Source organism: Balaenoptera physalus (assembly GCF_965194825.1).
Source record: "Balaenoptera physalus genome assembly, chromosome: 11".
Lineage (NCBI taxonomy): Eukaryota > Metazoa > Chordata > Mammalia > Artiodactyla > Balaenopteridae > Balaenoptera > Balaenoptera physalus.
Window position 1 is genome coordinate 68,386,485 of NC_138896.1, and position 20,120 is coordinate 68,406,604.

Sequence of the window (20,120 nt, forward strand, 5' to 3'; positions counted from 1 at the left end):
TGAGGATTCAGTGAGTTAATATGTGCTGCCAGAAGCAGAAGAAGGAACTGCTGAGCCCTTGGGTTGGTTCTTGCATTCTCTCAACATGTCTCCAGTTCTTGCAGGGACTCCTGTGTGCTGCACTGTGCTGAGGATTCTCCTATAACTCTGTAGGGTCGGGGTTATTCCCGCTTTCCAGACAAAGAGACAGACTCAGAGCTGTTGAGGAACTAACTTGCTCAAGGTCAAAAAGCTGGCGTGGAACAGTGGAGTTTTAGATATAGGTTGGCGGTGACTCTGTGCCACACCCAACCAGCAGGGTTGTTGTGATCACACAGGTAACAACTTGAAAGTCACGAGGAGCCATCCTAGCATCCAGAAGGCCTTTACCTAGAAAGGTGCTCAGTCCCCTCTGCTGAGAACAGGGTTCCACTCCCTGGTGTGGTCCCTCACCTGTGGACGTCTCTATTGATTTTTTAAATGGAGCTTTCACTTCAGGGCAGCCCATGTTTAAGTGTTCACATGGATTGATTCCTTAGCTCCTGGGTACTACAGATGAATAAAAATTGTGGTAGGGCGTCAGGCTCTGAGCCAGGCCAAGCAGCTTTGGCGATTTCCTAAGCCTTTTATGAGGAAAAGTGGATTTTTAAAAAGTCCTGTGTGCAGTGATTCAGGGACTTTGTTTTTCTCCTGTTGTGTGCTTTTTTCTATGAAAAAGATTATACTTTATGCATCCCTGGAAAGGGAAATCTGTAGCTTTTTTGTTTATCTCTTACTTGTCACCCGAGCCTTCCTGACTGAGCCTTCCCCAGGGGGGCAGAGACTGATTTAAAGGCTGGAAAGGCAAGCTCTGGTGAGGCCCCGTTTTCTGACACCCCTCCAGCCGCATTTTGGAACAGTGGGTTGTCACTCCAAAGGGTTGTGACTAGAGTGAGTGGTAATTTAAAGCAAGAGTGGGAAGCCCTGTAGCCTTGCGGCCTCCCTGCTTTCACAGTCGTCATCACCATCATTAGGACGAACTGGTATAGCCAGCCAGTTCGTCCTTTGAGGGAGGCCTGTGCTGCCTCCTTTGCACAGTGAAGAGACTCTTTAGGATGCAGGAGACTGTGTGGAATTGGGGTTAAGAGCTCTGGCTTGGAATTCAAGTGCTATTTACTGGCTGTGACGTTGGGCCAACCATTTAGCATCTTTCAACCTGATCCCCATTTGTAAAATGGAATGAAAATTTGCTCTCTTACATTATAGGGTTATTGCGAGGATTCAACATGTTAACTGTATAGTGTTCCTAGCACATTATCTGGTAGATAGTAAATGCACATTCAAAGATAGCTACTATTAGTTCTTGCAAACAGTTGTGGCTCTTTTAATTTATAGATCCACAGAATTAGAGAAGCACCTTTGAGGCCATCTAATTCAATCTGTACATCTACAAATGAGGAAATTAGTCTAGAGGGGAAGGGTTAGGGTTAGGGTTAGTCCTAGGTCAAGCAGCTAGTTAATGGCAGGACCAGGCCTGGAGGCCATGACTGATGCTCCTAGTGATTGCTCACACTTGTGCCATGCCTACAATCCACCAAGGACTCATCGTAAATGCTGTTTCTGGGCCAGGTGTTCACTTCCTAGCAGGGCACACCTGGGGGACGGGGCAAGCCGAGATTGACCTAGGATGCTTTCATGTGGGTAGGCGTGGGTGGGCTTGTGAAGAGACACAGTTATATAGTTTTGGGATCCTCCAGGGAAGAGAACTCACTCTGTAGAGTTCAGGAGACTCATTCTCCTAGACTTGAAATTCTGTTGCTTTTCGAGAACATGTCTCCCCAGGCTTCAGATAGGGGTTGCCTCCAGGGAGGGGATGGCTGGGAGTCGACTGGCTGCAAAAGGACTTCAACCTGATTTAGGATGTTTATTTTCTCTCCTTTAACAGGAGTTTAAAGAGTGAAAGAGTTGAAACAAACACGACAGATGGTAGTAGTTGGTACTGTGTGGCAGGAGTATTCAGTGTTTTCCTTTTCTGTATTTTAATTTCTCAAAATAAAAAAGTCAATCAGATATGCAGTGAGCCAAGCAGTTTAAAGATAAATTTCTGACAGATACATACTTCAGAACAGTGGTGGTTTGTTTGTTTGGTTTTGGTTTGTTTGTTTGGTTTTTGTTTTTAACATTTTGAGGAGCATTAATCCCTTTGAGAATCTGATGAGGCTAATGATTTTTTTGCTGAAAGAAAGAGCTTTCAAAAAATGTTTACAGAGAATGAGGACAATCTCTATGAGCTGATGTGGAGTGATTTCCTGCATATGTATTGTTAATTGTTTAAAAAAAGAAGCTACGTGTAAAAGAGTATCTGTAGTATGCCATATTTTATATAAGAAAATAAGGGATATTAAAAACACTCTTATCTGTTCATTTGTGCAAAGGAAGTACATGAACGATGGACTGGGAACTAAAGAGATTGTTTACCTGCCTGGAGCTGGTGGGAAGGGGGTAGGAAGGCGAGGCGGGGGTGGTGAAAATAGGGATGAGGGGTGAGTGACATTTCTCTGATCACACCTTTTCTGATAGCTTTGACTCTTAGAGCCCTGGTGATAGTAATTAAAAGTAGCCAGGATGGGGGGGACCCAAAGTGGAACCCCAGCAGTTACAAATGAACTGACAGGGGTACAGATGAGTAACAGAGGCACAGGAAGCATGCGGAAAGACAACTGGAAACAGTATTTTGAGTGGGTGCTGTAAGGCTAAAGACAAAAAGAACTCTACACAAATACTCTATTAGTAAATTTGTTTTTTATAGGGGTATGGCGTAGTAATTCTGAAACGACTTTATATATATACAGAGATTTAACAAATACATAAATACATTGTAGATAATGAGAGCCAGGTTTCTCCCTGTCTGAGAAAGAAGTTACAAATAAGACAAGGAGGTAGGTTAGAACCAACTCTCAGTATGAACACATGACTTTTTAACAGATACGTGGATAGATACAGAAATAAATATAGGTGTGTGTATGTGTGTGGGTTAGTACACATACGTATATTTTCTAGCACTATTCTACTGAGACGATCTAGAAGCAATGATACCCCAGTAGCAGTGAACCTACTTAGCACCCAGATCCTGGTTTTTAAGTACTATTCTGCAGTGAAAGGAACCAGGGCTCCTTGGAAAAAGGGCTGATCCCAGGGCTGGGGCAGGTAAAATACAAGTGGCTGGAACACCTTGTGTTGTCAGAAGTAAAGAAGTGCTCAGAAGAGATTGGAGACATGTTGAGAGAATGCAAGAACCAACCCAAAGGAGCTCCCAGTGGCCAAATCTGGGACACTCTGAGCAACAAGATAAATAATGGAAGTACTGGATTACAACCACAGCATAAAATAGTTATCTATGAGTTATACCGATAGAAGTAAATAATTGAGGAAGTAAATAACTGGGGATAAGGCCAGGCAGTACGTAGACCACCCTGAAACCCATCCTCTGTAGCAGGGGTTGGCAAACTTTTCCTGTGAAGGACTAAATAGTAATGATCTGGGGGCTGCAGGTCATGTGGTCTCTATCTCAACCCCTCAGCTCTGCTGCTGTGGTATGAGAGCAGCCACAGAATACCTGAGCGAGCAGGCACGGCTGCGTTCCAGTAGAACAGCTTATGAAAACAGGCGGCCCGCAGGCCTAACTTTGTTGATCCTGTTCTAGAGAATGCCTGTTTTAGAAGATCTTTTAGAAGATACCAGTTAGTTGTTTTTAGCTGTTTACAGACTAGATCTGATTGGGTTTGGGGGGTAGGAGGGCTACAGCCAAGACAGTTGCACCTGTAGCTCTGACATCCATACTTCTTGTGACTTCAGAATTGCAGATTTGGAAAGAGACAGCTTTTATTTTGTCTGTTCAGATTTTGTTTGTGTGTGCCTGTTCTGTATAGTGGTACGTAGTTTGGACTTTGTGCTCCGACAGACCTGGGATGGAAGCTGAGCTTTGCTGTCCCTAGCTGTGGGACCTTGGACGTGAGTCGCTTAACTTCTCTGAGTCTCCATTTCCTCATTTGTAAAATAGTAATGTTATTACCTATGAGGACAGAATTTTTGGATGAATCACTAAGAGAAAAGGAGTTGTTGTACCACATATTTCTCTGTGGGGGGAAGGGAGTGAGTCAGTTGAAGAGTCTGTTAGAGGTTTAGGATTATAACCTTAGGATTTTGATTGTTGCACTCAGGAAGACCTCCGCATGGATGGCCGTGGCTGTGAAGACTACCGATGTGTTGAAGTGGAAACTGACGTGGTGTCCAACACCAGTGGGTCTGCCAGAGTCAAGCTGGTGAGTACTGTGGCCACAGTCTGTACCCAGGTGGAGGAATGGGTAGGCTCTGGGGAACCAGTTGCAGGCCCCTCTGGGCTTTTGGAGTGCATATTGTTCCAGGGGAAATCTAAGACCCAAGCAGACTCTGGGAGGGGGTCTATATACATCTGAAGGACCCCTCACCTTCTCAAAGGGCCGCTTTCCAAGTCCCAGCACTGATGCTAAGCGAGTGCCCTGGAGGTGTATGTCTGGGAGAGGAGGGTGTGGTTGGGTGCCTGGCTGCCTGCCCCAAGTGAGGACCCTTCTTGCATGTGTCTGCAGGGTCACACAGACATTTTGGTGGGAGTGAAAGCAGAAATGGGGACGCCGAAGCTGGAGAAGCCAAATGAAGGTTACCTGGAGTTCTTTGTTGACTGGTCAGTACTCTGCAGATGTTTTTAAAGAAAAATGATTTAAAAGATAGAAGATTCAGAGAATGAACCTCTGGTTTCTTGTTGAGCCCACTTTTATTTTGTATTTAATCATCATTCACCAGCCGGCAGGTATTTACTGAGTTCTCCTATGTGCCAGGCACTGGAAAATGTGAAAGGAGGCCTTGGCTCAGGTCCTGCCCTTGTCCTAATCAGCTGGCCCTCGCTGGGCTTCATTTTCCCTGTCTGAAAAAGGAGGGTGTCTGCCAGGCAGCCCAGCACATGGTAGTTATGAGAGTCAAATTAAATGATGTCCTGTTTCTTTTGCTGCTCTAGTTTTGCAGAAGACTTTTCATGACTTGCTTGGCAGAGCAGGGACTAGGGCCAGCCAAGCAGCCTGACAGGCCGAGGGGGTGGCAGCTGGGCAGGCAGTGTGGGTACTGGGAAAAGCAGAGACTCCGCAGTCTCCGCAGCCAGCCAGCCAGCCTTGTTGCTGGCTTCCTTCTCTGGCTAGCTGTGTGACCTCAGGCTAGTTACTCAGTCCCTCTGTGCCTAAATTTCTTTATCTAAAAAATTGAGATAATAATACTGTTGTGATGATGAGGAAGCGAAGTAATGAAAAGAGAGTGAGCATCCAGCACAATGACTGGTTCAGTGGGCTTTCAAAAGTGTTCTTTCTCTCCCTCTTGTTACCTCCCCTTCTAGGGGTTGGGGCTTTTTATCGGGTTGCCAGCCCAGTCTCATCTTCTATCTGGAACTCCTCTTCTAGCTAGGTGGTGACAGCAGACCTTCTTGAGGTGGGTAAGGCTCTATTGGCTCACGCTAGGTGCAGGTATATAATATTGGTACTTTACTGGGAGGGGTGGCAAGACCACCCCCCACTTTCAAACATTTCCTGAAAGGACTCACAGGACTTAGCATAGAGCATGGAGTTGTACTCAGAGCTATGATTATCACAGAGATGCAGCAACACATGTGTGATGATTCTGCCTAAGAAAACCCATTAGAGACTCAGCACCCAAGATTTTGATTGGGGCTGGTCACATAGGCACCCTCTGCTTTACACATACCGAAGTTCCAGACTCCCAGAAGGAAAGCAGGTGTTTAGGATAAACCACGTTATTTGCACAGTCTAGGCACAGCAGACCCAGTTTACTGTTGACTGAGTCCACTCTGAGAGCCAAGTGCCCAGATGCCAGCTGAGGACCAACCTTGCAAGCAGACCCTTCTAAAGGTAGCAGCCTTGCACCTGCAATGTCACCCCTTTTCTGCAAAGATGCTAACCCACATTTGCACAGCGAGTTACAGTCTTCCAGTCTTCACTTCCAGACACAGAAGTTGATCCTCACAACACTCCTGTGAGAGAGATGACAAAAGGGGTTCAGAGAGGGTAAGTGACTTTCCTGGGATCACACAGCTAGTAATGCCAGCTCAGGTCTATCCAGTGCTGAGTCTTTGCTCTTTCTACTTCATGTAGCCTGCAGGAGCCAGCTTTAGAGGGATATCCTGCTTAGAGTTTTCAGAATGTGCCTGCATTCATCTTTCTGGCCAGTTTTCCTTCCAGCCGATCCCTGCCCCGGCCCTGGCCCCCCCAGAGCAGTCTCCTCTTGGTTCTGCCCAGCTGCTCTCAGCAGTCTGAGTTGTCCAGTGGAATCAGCCCATCCTTTAAGTTGCTGTGCATGATGGTGAACTTGTTAAGGCCTCCAACTTATCCTTTCCTTTGCTCGTGGAGGAAGAAATAAATGCCTCTCCTGCCTTGATCTGCCTGATTCGGTGCAGTAAGCAGTCACTGAGGAGCAGACGCCACGTGTTAGGGGCTGTAATTTGCTCTCCTTTTCTTCCTTTTCATTATCCTTCTGCCTCATTCATCTTAGGCAGACCAAAGGCAGTCAGCCCAGCCACACCAAAGAGAGGGTGTTGCACTCAGATGCTTGCTATAGGAGACACGTTTCATTGTGGCTCTGTGTCTGAACATGACTCCAGTTAGCCTGCTGCTCTTGTCCCTTTCTTGTCCCAGCTGTAAGAGGGTGGCTCCAGGGTGAGAGGAGCCTTTGAGCTGCCTCTTCCCAAGATCTGACTTCTAGAAGTAAACCTCTGTCTCCTGGCTGAGAGTGGCTGCCTGCTGGTCTCTTTTCCCCCTTTGTAAGTCTCAAGAGAACCTCACCAGGCCCAGAAACTCCATTTCTCAGGGAGTTCTCCTGAGTCTGTTTCTCCAGGTGGCACCCTTCGGTGTGAGCGGGTAGAATCACCATGAGAGATTCATAAAACCCCATTTTCCTGCAGAGAAGAGCGAGGTTACCAAGCACCACTGGCTGCCACCTTTATCAGAACCTCATTTGCATATTCAAGGAGCAACTCATAATTGTGTAAACAAATAAACCCCTTTATTTCAATCCAGTGAATAGGAATGGCTTCTGGGCACCTGTGGCTATGCCCAGCCATAAGGGTGCTGCCCCCAACCCCATCCGGGCCCCAGGCGTGGGGCCTCTGCTGGAGAGCTCAAGGCATGCACCCATCCACAGGCTGAAACAGAGTTGTTACCCAGTGGGAGGAAAGTAATTGGGGGGGGGGGCGCTTCTGCCTGACTGAGCCCAGCTTGACTTAACTACTTACTAGCAACTTTCATGTTTTAATTATTTAAATTACCAGTGGTAATTACCAGAGAGGTCACAGAAAATGAATTGCTTTTCTGCTAATTCCTTCTACTTATATTTGTCTACTTGGAATAATATATGGAGCCTGGGGTAGATACCTTCTCCCACCCCAGTGATTTTCCCTGGGTCTTAGAAATGATGCCCTTAGGAAAGGGTACCCATGACACAGACCCTGATCCCCATACCAGTGGAGGAGGAAAACCTTGGGGTTCCTGAGATCTGCTCCAGAGATGCCTGGCAGCACTTTGACTAAACACACTCGGACCTTCGAACTCCTGTCTCTATGTCTTTGTTTTGTTAATTGTAGCCTGAGAATAGGCCATTTTAAATAAGAAGCTTGAAACTTTGGGAAAAGATGGTTTCCATCTAAAGCCCAGAAGGTAAGAATTTAGTGAGCTGGTGTTTCACTCTGGTTACCACCAGGTGGCAGACCATCAAGTCACTTCTTGGCTCTCTAGCCACCATGTTCATGGGTTTAGGAGCTGTGTTTGGTCTCTCAGAGAGGCTGCGGGTTGTAACTGGAGGAGGTGAGGAGAACACGTTTCGTTCATAGACATTTCAGCGTGCCCGGCACTTGTCACTTCTCTGGGATCTCAACTACTTTTAAATGTGACCACTTGTTTTTTTTCACTAATATTGAACTGGAAGCTTCAAGCCCTGAATTGGTGGGTGGAGCCACTTGACCTCTGTTCCTTACCTACTTCATGCTGCTTGAAGGGGGCACCATTCTCGGCTGAAGGGCTGGGGGTGGGGGCAAAGCAGAGAGGCAACCTGCAGAAGTTATTTGAGGTTCGCTGTGCTCTGAAAGTCTCCAGCGCGAACGATATAATTCTCCCAGGAACTTCAAACAAGGGCTTACGATGAAACACTCAGAATGTGCCACTGTTCCCATACCCATTTATAGGGAAGCTTTTGCAGGCTCAGAAGTGAGCACATGTGCTCCCTGAGGAATTGGAACCTACCCGGGGGCTAGATGACTAGAGGGGTAAGGCCCGGAGTCATCCCTGGCCCAGGTACCTACTAAATCACTTTTTCTGCCGTGGGCCTGGCCTGGCCTGGCTGTAAGGCTTCACAGATTTGCAGGCTAGATTGACAGCAAGGGAAACAACAATGGGCCTAGTGTCTGAAGTCCTGTTCCAGGTAGACATGGCCTTGATCTCAGCCTAATCCAGTTAAACCAGAGATGTGCCAAGCAGGAGAAGCACAGTGGAGGTGATAAGTCAGGAGGTTGGAGAACTGGGAGGGGCAGCGTTCCCAGGATTTTTATGTTTATCCAGCGCAATAAGCGATTTCCCAACAGCCCTGGAAGAGGGGCTGGGTCATACTTTATGAAGGATCTGAATTGGTTTTGGTAATTGTAATTGTAGAAACCACTTGTTTTATGCCAAAAACAAACAAACAAAAAAAACAAACCCAAGTATATATTCCTCTACTGAAAGAATATATTGTGATGCCTGTGAACAGGAGGCTAGGATTACCAGCCTGCATTCTCTCGCTCTCTTTTTTTGCTTGGCACTTAATAGAGAAGCTTTTTATTTAGGACTCCCTTGGTCTGCATTCGTTGACTCCAACATTTGTGGCCTAGTAATAAGTCCCAAGACCAGAGCACCCATTCATTACCTTGAGGCATAAGACAGACCCAAGGAGAGCTAACCTGACTAATGTTAGGCTACAAGCCAAGCATGCTGAATTACACATTCAGGAAGAGTCCAGAGCAGGAGCTTTCCGTAGTCTCATGAGCATCTAAACCTTCCTTTCTCTGGCCACCAGCTATGCTGAAAGAGTTAACCTGTATTTTAAAAAGGAAAAAAAAGAGAAACCTTTTAAAATGGGAAAATTTTCCACTTTAAACCAGCCCAGTGTCAAAAAAAATCAAGGGGGGGGGGTGGTTTTGTAGGTAGATTATTTAGCAGATTGGCCTGGGAAGTTCTTAAACCATCCCTTCGGGCTGTAAAAGCGTTTAGTGCGTCAATCCCCAGTAATTAGTCCCTCCCAGAAGGATGTGGCCCACTGTAATCAGGGAAAGGTCAACATTTTAAGCATAAGTATCTCTGCCTGGATTTGTTTACACAGTGGTCTATTTAGATGCGTTTTTTTTTTAATAAATTTATTTATTTATTTTTGGCTGCATTGGTGTTTTTTTTTTTTTTTAATTAATCTATTTTTGGCTGTGTTGGGTCTTCGTTTCTGTGCGAGGGCTTTCTCCAGCTGCGGCAAGCGGGGGCCACTCCTCATTGCGGTGCGCGGGCCTCTCTCACTGTCGTGGCCTCTCTTGTTGCGGGGCACAGGCTCCAGACGCGCAGGCTCAGCAGTTGTGGCTCATGGGCCTAGTCGCTCCACGGCATGTGGGATCTTCCCAGACCAGGGCTCGAACCCGTGTCCCCTGCACTGGCAGGCAGATTCTCAACCACTGCGCCACCAGGGAAGCCCTAGATGCGTTTTTAAACACTTAAAAGATGGGACTTAATATTAATGGCTTAGCGTTTAAATTAGAAACATGTTGTCTTTTGCTAGCCGTGCAAAATAATGAACTTGGTCTCTAGTGACTTGATTATTTTACCATAAATGAGCTTCTTTTCATGGCTCAGTGCCTGAGTCTGGCAGAGGCAGTGAGGGAACAGTGAGGTTGCTATGACAGTAATGAAGTTTCTCATAGGGGTTTTAAATTGGGGTTCTGCTGGCTCGTAGTAGTAAGGGAAGACTATGAGAGTAGCAAAGTTATTATACAACGATACACTCTCATTGTTTTACGATTCATCTTACATCTATATTAGAATGGACCAGACAAAAGGCACACTTAAATATATTAGGTGAGGTTTCTTTCAGCATTACACAAACGGGGTGGGTACAGCCTTGAGCCTTCACATAGGTTTTGCTTTGCCTGGAATCCCCTTGCATGTCTATGGTCTGACCAGCTTCTACTCATCTTCAGGTTCAAGGCCTCCTATTACCCTCAACACTGGTTGACATCCCTCTTGACCCCCCACTCCTCCTGTTTGCCCACTATCATATGACTCCCCTCAGCAATTGGAATTGCTGACTTAGGGTCTGCATCTGCCTTGCTCAGTCTCTAGGTCTCCAGTGCCTAGCATAGGGCCCAGGACCTTCCAGGTGGATGAGTGGATGGACAGATGGATGGGGACCAGAAAGCTTCAGTATGTGATTTTGTAGAGACCATACTGAAACAACTGATTTCTTGTCTTTCTAGGCCTTATTTATTACAATAAAATGATTACTGGAATGTTTATATGTCTCACAAGTGTATTAAGGATTTGTTTTCATTAAGCCAGAACCCTCAAAAATTTCCTGTTAAACACTTTGAGTAGTGCTTAGCGTGGCAAATGTCGACGCTTGTTCATTCTTTGCTGAGGTGATTTGGAATAAAATTGAAGAGGCTAAAAAGGAAAAAGTTTTCTCTAGAAAAATAAAGTAAAAGAGAGAACCTACTATTTAAATCAGCCAACAGTCTTATTTTCCTGCTTTTCAGTACCATGATAATCTAAAGTTAATGACATAACTCTGGCATACTGTTATATATATATCTTCTAAATCATTCCAGGAAAGTTATTGTACCTACATTGTGGTTTTTGTTTTGAGAGTATCATATCATCATCTAGGGATGGTGTATATAATGTAACCCCTCTGTAGGCCGGACTGATTCTCTAGGCCTCTCTGGGCCTGCCAGAGAAGAGTCTTTATTATACCCTCAAGATACGCGTGTTCGTTATTACTGGCTGAGGTTCATCTTACCAGCGTTCTTGTTTCTCTTTGGATAAATATGGCTTCTGTAGAAGTCAGTGGGAACTCCCACCACACACACTGACACATCCAGGACACGGTCCTGGCCTGGCTCATTGTGTGTGTCTGGAGGCTGGAAAAGTGTCAGATGTATCCTTTCCTCATTTCAGTGACTTTCCTCATATTGCTGGTTCTTCCAGCATCCCCCAGGGAAACTGGAACAAAGCCTGCCCTTTTGCTCGTTGCATTCAACAAGACTCACGCCTTTTCTGTTGCCCTTCTGTATAGTTCAGCCAACGCTGCCCCTGAATTTGAAGGTCGGGGAGGTGATGACCTTGGCACAGAGATTGCTAACACCCTCTACCGGATATTTAACAACAAGAGCAGCATCGACCTGAAGTCCCTGTGCATTAATCCTCGGGAGCACTGCTGGATTCTCTACGTGGATGTGCTAGTAAGTATCACATTGCTGTACTGGCCATACTCTAACTTTGTTGGAAACCAGTTGGCCTACTTTCCTCACACTGCTTTTTCCGTCTTCAGTTGGATGCTTTCAATTTCCAGGGTGAGGTTAGTTGGGAAAAGATTGGTCTCCTGTAATAATTTTTAAATTAAATACAACATAGTAGTGCACGTATAATGCCATCCTACAGTAAAGTTACAGTCATATCATGGTAGCACCTAAAATTATCCACAGAGGCTGTCAGGGAAGAAGAAAACAAGAGATGCTCTCTAGATGGTGCCAACCGGAGTTGATGGGCAGAGTTACGACAAGAAGGATAATGGAAAGATGATGAGCTCTTTACATGCATTTTCATGTAACCCTTACAAATGTTTTGTGAGTGGGCACTTGTTTTCCCCATTTATAAGTGAGGGAACTAAGACACAGAGAGGTCAAGTAACTAGCCCAGGAGGTCTCAGCTTGTGAGTAGTGGTACTGGGCCTCAAAGCCAGGTCTGTTTAGTGCCAGAGCTGGCTCGTGACCTCACCAAGCCATCCTCCCTCGAAAACACCCTGTAGCCCAGCTACTCTGAGTCCTTCCCCAGTGAGGCCCCTGAGGCCCTGCCTCCTCCCTCCTCCAGAGACTGCGCCTGCAGGAGTCTTTCTAGTCTAGCCCTCCATTTCCTTCCTGGTGCTTCCCTCCCAAATACTCGTCTGCCCAGTTTTTGGCACTAGGCAGTAACTTTTCTTACAGCTGTGATTAATTTTGCCAGTCTCTTGTTCATGTACAGGCTCTTGTTGGGTCTATTTTATTCCTTTTCATTTAATTTTATGAACCTTGAGATTAGTGGCTACATCTTCCACTTCATATTGAGGGCACAGGGCTAAGCCAGTGACCAAACAGGTTCTTTAATGAATCTGAAGATAAAGCCCATCTTGTGGACTGATAGTGAACTTCATGCAAGGAACAGCCCAGCTGTCTCTAATTGTCAGCCCTGCATGAAACAGGGCGGGGCTTTCTGGATACTTTTAAATTAATTTGATAATAGATGGGCACAATGGGTAAGAGCAGTGATTACCATTGTCTAGCAGGTTAGGGCTGTTCTGAATGCTGATGCTAATGGGTAAAAATAATGAAATTACAAGTCCATTTGCTTTTTCTCATCTCTGGTAAGCAGGATGTATTTGTAGTTTGATTCCTACCAAGCAGGTAGTTTTACACGTCCTGGTTTTGAGGAGGCAGAAACTGGCAGCCTACAGTCATTACCGATAAGAGGCAGGCTTCATAGCTGCCCAGGGAGGTGCAGCCCTGCACACTTGTGGTTTGGTAGGAGACTGGCCCAGTGAGGGGGCCTGATTCAGGCAAGAAGCCTGTTCTCTTAGTGCAGGCTCTTGAAAAACTGGTGAACATCATAGGGACGTTATCTCAGCTTAGAACCAGCATGCTTCTTCCATGAGCAGGGATATATGGTGAGCAGGAGTGTCTCGGGTGCATTGTGTCTTGGTCACCTGCAGGCCATTCTTTCTTTTCTTTCCTTCTTTTTTTTTTTTAATTTTTGGCCACACCCTGCAGCAGGTGGGACCTTAGTTCCCTGGCCAGGGATTGAACCCACGCCCCCTGCAGTGGAAGGCAGAGTCTTAACCACTGGACTGCCAGGGAAGTCCCAGGCCTTTGTTTTTAAGACTTTTTGCATTTGGATTTCTTCTCTAATATTTTTTTAAAGGTTTCACTTATTTTGGAAGAAGATGTGAGCTTTTGAAATATTGTCATCTTCAGAAAAGTTTTTAATGAATTAGAAAAGCATTTTAAAAATTATATTATTAATGAGGTAGATCACTTTTTATCATTCACATAATTGCTTTCAGCCTTGGTGGGAACGTACTTCATGCATGTGAAGTAGGAGATAGGCTTTTGTTTGGGGAGTAAGTTTTTGTCCTACATCTAAAAATACATTGGATACATTGAGTCCATGTTTGAAGCAAGATGGTGGAAATCCAGTCCTGTTACTGGGATTGCAAAAGATGAATCTCCTGTGATTTATTTTTACCAACTGGTCTGGGTAGTCCTCAGGCAGAGCCCATCTTTCAAACAAATATTCACTGGGCAGCCTTCCATGCTTTCATACTTTTATTGCAGGCACAATTACTTGAAACCTATTATAGTCAGATGATCCACCTGTTTCCAGTATTGGTTTTTTCCCCAATTGCATTATTTTATGAGTAGAAATTTACCATCATGGAAACTTCATTCATCTTTGCTCTTCACAGTTCTTTAATGGCATACTTTTTACCCCAAGTGGGATAGCTTTGGACTTCATTGCACTGACGGTGTACAGGCGACCTTTGGTGGGGAGGTGGGTCACAAGGCTTGTCTTGCGAGGGGCCCCAGGAGTGGTGATGAGACCCGCATGTGGTCTGTGGCACTGCGCATGGGAGGGAAGGTGGAGTGGAGGGGCCATTGCAGCACCCGGCAGTGGCTGTGTGTGGTGCCAGGAGGTGCTCAACATGGGTGTCTGAGAGGACAGTGGGGGGAAACCCAGGAGGAGCAGGATTTTTGTGGGGAGGCAGGTTTTCTGCTTGGCACACTGTACCTCCTAGCAGTATGGTTTGGAGATGTACCTTATGAAAAGAAGAGGCTAACAGAATAAGTTGTCCTGTTCCCCTAAAAGAGCCATTGTAGTATTTGTGCATCTGACGGGAGGTGCATCTGTGACCAAGTGTGTCTTCCTTCCCCTTCCCCAGCTCTGCTCCTGCCGCACCTCTGTTACAGGAGGGGTTTTCTCCTCAGCGAAGGTGGACACCTATGACCTCTCTGGGACCACAGTCCAGTCTCTCTGTAACACTAGTTGTCTGGCACCTCCCCGTTTCCTCCCAGCTCGAGTAGGCCTCTTCAGACAGCCCAGTCAGGCTGCTTTGGGTCTCCACATCCCCCCAACTCTCCCCCTGCTTCTTGGCTGTGCCACTGTGTTTAGCAGAAAGACTCTAGCTAGCCTGGGCCTGCTTGGCAGCAAGAGAGGAAGGTAGGGTCTCTGAGCACCTCTTATGTGCCAGGGATGTAGGGATGTGATCTCATTTAGTCCTCATGGCCACCCTATAGAGAAGCATGGCTTTGCTTCACTGAGGGGGAAACCGAAGCTCGGAGGACACCTGGCCAGCAAGTGGCCGAGAAGAGTGTCAGATGCACGCTGCCCGGCCTGGGTTCCTTGTCGTGCGGTACCCTGTGAGGAGCCAGGCAGGCAAGCTGAGGCCTGGAGTTGGGTGCCTGCCCTTCGGGGGCCCCTCAGCAGATACTTAGGGTTCAGCATTCTGCCCTCTCGATTTCATCTTTTGGTGATAAGCCAGAATGTTGAAAACCAATGTTTGTGTCCAGCCTTAACAGGATGTGGTGCTGGACAGTAGAAAGAGCTCTGACTGGCCGTCAGGCCCCTGAGCCCACCTGTCAGGGAAGGGTTGGCTGAGGTGCTCTCCAAGTCCTCTCCAGCTTGGAGGCCTCACAGCTGCTAGAGCAGACGTCAGCATTTATCAAGTACTTTCCTTGCATAAAGCAGATACTGTGGGCAGCAGAGTGTAAAACGGTGGTCTTCACCCCTGGCCAGTCATCAGGACCACCTAGGACCTGGAGTAAAATGCAGTTTCCAGGGCCTCACCCTGCATTGTTAATAAGCTCCCTGACCCCGCATAGCCAGGGTTAGGAACCTGGGCTGTCAACAGTGAAGATGGAGAACATGCAGATGCACTCAGACAGTCTGTGAGGACAACAATGGGAAGATGAAAGAGCAAATTGGTATTTATCTTAAAACACTTAGCTGACGCCTACTATGTGCCAGACACACTTCTGAGGGCTTTACAGATACTAAGTTGTTCAACACTTCTGGGAGATAGTGTGGCTTTCACCCTCCATGAGGCCCAGAGATGTTAGGTCCCACCCCGGGTTATTCAGTTACCCAGCAAAGATAGGAATCAAACCAGACTGTCTGGCGCAAGAGTCTAGCCAGAGGTGGGGGCCATGCTGTAGTTTGTACTTGAACCAGGGTACAGGAGAGCTAGTCCAGTTGCTAGACAAACAAGCTGCAGTTACAAAGCCAGTTGGTAATACAGGCTGGGGGATCGTATTCTAATAAGCAGTAATTATACCAGGCTGTAGGAAAGATGGTGTCTGCACTGGAGGTTTGCCCAGAAAGCTTAAAGATGGGAATTAGAGTTTGCACTGGGTATGAATGAAGTGCATGAGATGTGCCAGGTGTGATTGTTGATTCTTAGTAGAGTTTGGAAGGCCTGGTTTAGGGCCTGCCTGTCTTCCATAAATAATCACCAGGTTCCTCCTTCCCAGCAGCCCTTCCTCCTGGGCTCTGAAGATAAAGGAATGAACAAAACCAACAGGGTCCAACCTCACGAGTTGACAGTTCAGATGAAGAGGAGATAGACTCTAAACAAACGCACATGGAAGTACACAACTTTTCTTTCTACATGTGACTTCCTCTCCTCTCTTCCTGTTGGCTTTATTCCATAACTCAGGCCAAGGCTTCTTTAAAATAAGGAAGAAGGATGTGTTGCCTTCCTCTTAATAATGTGCTGTAACCCTCCCTGTTGAATGAGCACACGAGTACAGTCAACACTTTTGCTCATGGGCAAAAACGTGTGAAAGACCTTAGTTGTTACTATGCTTAATGTAGAACAGGGAGTGTTAGGTGTTTGAGCATCAGATGTACATTGGTAATTACGTGCAGTAGTAACTGCACTAATCAACATGGCCCTGGTGGCAGCTGCAGCATCAGTGGCCACCATTTTTTACTTGTTTAGAGGCCAGGCATATGTTAGCAAAGATGAGAGTAACACTTGCCAAGTGCAACTGAGAGTTACCTGGGGCAAAACGCAGGTGATGAGTTCCTCCTTCAGTGCAGGCCTGACTGGCTGAGGAGCTGCACCACAGGCTGAGGCCTCTGAGTGCTGGTACCACAGCCAGGGCAACAAGGCAGCGCCTGCGGTTAGGGTGAAGACCCAGTGCGTGTCAGTGAGCCAGGAGAGCAGCCACGCGTTCTTGTCTTTATAAACATTTGGTTGGCACTTCTCAGGAGCCAGTGTCCTTTACTTGGGATAATAATTAAAGTAAGAAATGATGCTACCTTCTTCTTCTCCCCCTCACTCCCTGTCTCCCTTAGCTGCTGGAATGTGGTGGAAATTTGTTTGATGCCATCTCCATTGCTGTAAAGGCTGCGCTCTTCAATACAAGGTACGCCTTCCTGGAAACGGCCCCCTGGGCCCGTGGAGAACCTGAGCAGACACCTGTGATGGGCCACTGAGGGCACTGCTACTGAAGCTCGTAGGAGAAGATAACAAGGGGTTTCAGCATTGACAATGGTGGTATTTAATTTTAAGCTTCAGAAAACAGATTTTATAAGTTATAACTAAATATATTTCTGTATTTATTTTTTTGGATTATTATTTTCATAAGTAAACATGTACCATATAGAAAAACATTAGAAAACTACAGAGCAGCAAAAAGAGTAGAAACCAGAGACACAGTCAGTTGTCCAAATACTGTCACTAGATAAAGCTCCACGGAGACAGGGGTTTTGCCTGTTTTGTACTCTGCTGTCTCCCCAGCACCATAAACAGTGCCTGACACATACTCCTTGATTGGACACGTGAATGTTCTCAAAGCAGGGTAGCAGCCTGCTGTTTGATTTAAGTTAAGAGCAGGAAATGATGTTGCCAGTGTGGTTCAGCTTCCCAGACAGGCTGTGTAGCAGAGGACATGGCACTAAGCTTTCTTGGAGTTGACATTCCCTCTGACTGTTTGATGATACGGCCTTTTCCTTCTCTATGCGCAAGGTTCTTTGAGGAAAGTCTGCAGCATTTGAAAATAAGTATGTGGAGGAGGCTGTCCATTCCATGAGAGAGCTTACATTATGGTAATGGGGGGTCCTAGGGTACTTGAAACTGAGGATTAAAACTTCTAGGGATATAGCCTAAGGAATTAATTGGATAAGTGAGCAAAGATATTATTCGAAGATGTTTATCCCAGCTTCTTTGTAGTGATGAGAAGTTGGAAACAACCTGAATGTCCCAACGTAGGGGATTGAAATCTACACAGCAGCATATTTAGTATGTCTGTAAATATATATATCCCCAGATGGTCATTGTGGTTATTTTTCAGTGCTCATATCATGGGTGATTTAAAATTTATCTGTATTTTAGAGTTTTTCTGTGGTGAATTTAGACTACTTGCACAATTTAAAACAAAACAAACAAAAACAAAGTTAAATAAATGTAGGTCAGAAATTGCAGGATGGAATATTTGCTGAGAATGAAAGCTATAGAGTCCCTTAACCCTAGCTGTGCCACTAGACTCCTGGCTGACACTAGTCAAGGGTGGACCTGGCACTTGTGGCCACTGTGAGGGCTGGAGTACCAGATGCCATCAGCAGCAGCCTGGGCTTGGGCTCCGTTGGAGAAGAAAGGAAGTCGCCATCTGTTGTACCTCAAGCCTCAGAAATTACTTCCTGTCTGCCAGCTGGTTTCCATGGGCACCAGGGCAAAAAGGGAGAGTAGGACCAGATGAGGCTGTTTGGCTGTGGGGGAGGTGTTGGGCAAACTGTACATCAGGATGGTAAACCCAGCTGCTCAGGACGGGAGGACGCCTGTCATGGCCATAGCTGCAAGTCTCATTCCCAGAGCAAGAACAGCCCTGCAGGCAGCAAGGGATGGGGACTCGGCAAGGCACTGGGTCCTTCTAGTGTATGGAGAGACCTTTTGTACAGCCAGGGCCTTTTAGAAGGGTAGAGGCCATTCTCTCGACAGTATCCTCTAGCCCTTCTGCTGAACCATATTGTGGCCAGAGGGTTGGGAAGGGGTGTGTCTGTGTGTGTGTACGCTTATTTTTTACTATACCAAAATTCAAACTGGTTACCTGATTTGTTCAAATAGGATATTACTTAGTACTTACACCCTGGGGACCCCTGACATGGAGACTTCATCCAGGGCAGACCCTAGCAGGACTCCTTAGTCCTTGTGGACATTCTCTGGCTGAAACTCCTTTGCTCTGGACGTTGGCTTGTGTAGGGATGGCCAGCAGGCTGAATCATAAGGGGCTTTTGTTAGAGGCACAGGGAAAAGCACCAACACTGTTTCTATAACAGTAGCTGGCTGGACCACCTCTTCCTTCCTGGCTCCACCCCACACTGGAATGAACTGACTTTATGGCTTAAATATATTTTCAGCACCCAGCTCAAGAAACAGAACACTGCCAGCCCCCCAGAAGCCCTCCCACCCTGTACCCCCATGCAAGTCGCTATACCCACAGAGGATAACCACAGTCCTAAAACAGTAGATTGGTTTGTGCTTGATATAAATGGAATCACGCAGTGTTTTCTCTTTTATGTCTGCCTCGTTCACTGAGCATTATGTTTTGAGACATCTGTATTGTGGCCTGTAGTCATAGTTTGCTTTTTGCTGTAGGGTGTTCCACTGTGTGAATATGCCACAGTTTATTTAGCAGTTCTTCTGTTGATGGATCTGAGTCATTTCCAGTTTTGAGCTATTGCAAATAGTGTTAGTAGATAATGCAAAACAGTTTTCCAAAGTGCTTTTACCAAATGATACTCCCATTAGCAGTGTACAGAGTCTGAGTTGCTCTACATCTTTGCCAGCCCTTGGATTTCTTTTTGTCTTTTTAATATTAGCCGTTCTGGTGGGTATATCTTGGTATCACATTTTAGTTTTACTTTGCACTTCCCTGATGAATATTTAAGTTGAGCACCTTTCTGTATGTTTATTGGCTATGTGAATAGCCTCTTTCATGAAGTTCCTGTTGAAGTCTTTTGCCCATTTTTCTGTTGGGTCGTGTGACTTTCTTTTATGTTTGGTAGGAATTCTTTATGTAATATGTTAGTTTATATACACACACACACAGAGAAATATTTTCTCCACTCTGGATTATCTTTTAGTTTCCAAATAATGCCTTTTAATTAATTAATTATTTATTTATTTAGGCTGTGTCGGGTCTTAGTTGCAGCACGCGGGATCTTCGTTGCGGCATGCGGGATTTTTAGTTGCAGCATGTGAACTCTTAGTTGTAGCATGTGGGATCTAGTTCCCTGACCAGGACTTGATCCCGGCCCCCTGCACTGGGAGCATGAAGTCTTAGCCATTGGAGCACCAGGGAATTCCCCAAATAATGCCTTTTGACAAACAGAAGTTCATAATCTTAATATATATTATATTATACACACAGAGGCATATTTTGTTTTACTGCACTTCACTTTATTGTGCTTAGCAGATACTGCGTTTTTTACGAATTGAAGGTTTGTGACAACGCTGCGTTGAGCAAGTCTATCAGTGCCATTTTCCCAACAGCATTTTCTCACTTCATGTCTCTGTATCATATTTTGATAATTCTCGCAATATTTCGGACTTTTTCATTATTCATATATTTGTTATGGTGATATGTGATCAGTAATCTTTGATGTTACTTACCATTGCAAAAAGACTGACTTGCAGAAGGTTCAGATGATGGTTATCATTTTTTAGTAATAGAGTCTTTTTAAATTAAGGTATGTGCATTGTCTTTTTTTTTTTTGGTTTTTGGTTAGATAAAATGCTATTGAATACTTAGT

The 20,120-nt window shown here is 45.7% G+C and overlaps 1 protein-coding gene across 3 annotated transcripts in view; it reads left to right on the forward strand.

The window, feature by feature from the left end:
* The window catches only part of EXOSC7 (exosome component 7), a 29,644-nt gene that overhangs the window by 3,672 nt on the left and 5,852 nt on the right, over positions 1-20,120 (forward strand). For 2 of the 3 annotated variants that reach the window (XM_082413910.1, XM_082413911.1), the window contains exons 2-5: positions 4,179-4,280; positions 4,584-4,678; positions 11,353-11,518; positions 16,665-16,735. In XM_082413910.1, coding sequence (XP_082270036.1) covers positions 4,179-4,280; positions 4,584-4,678; positions 11,353-11,518; positions 16,665-16,735 — 434 coding nt within the window. Of the gene's footprint in view, positions 1-3,946; positions 3,970-4,178; positions 4,281-4,583; positions 4,679-11,352; positions 11,519-16,664; positions 16,736-20,120 lie in introns of those variants that run through there. The other variant, XM_082413912.1, reaches the window with a different exon arrangement.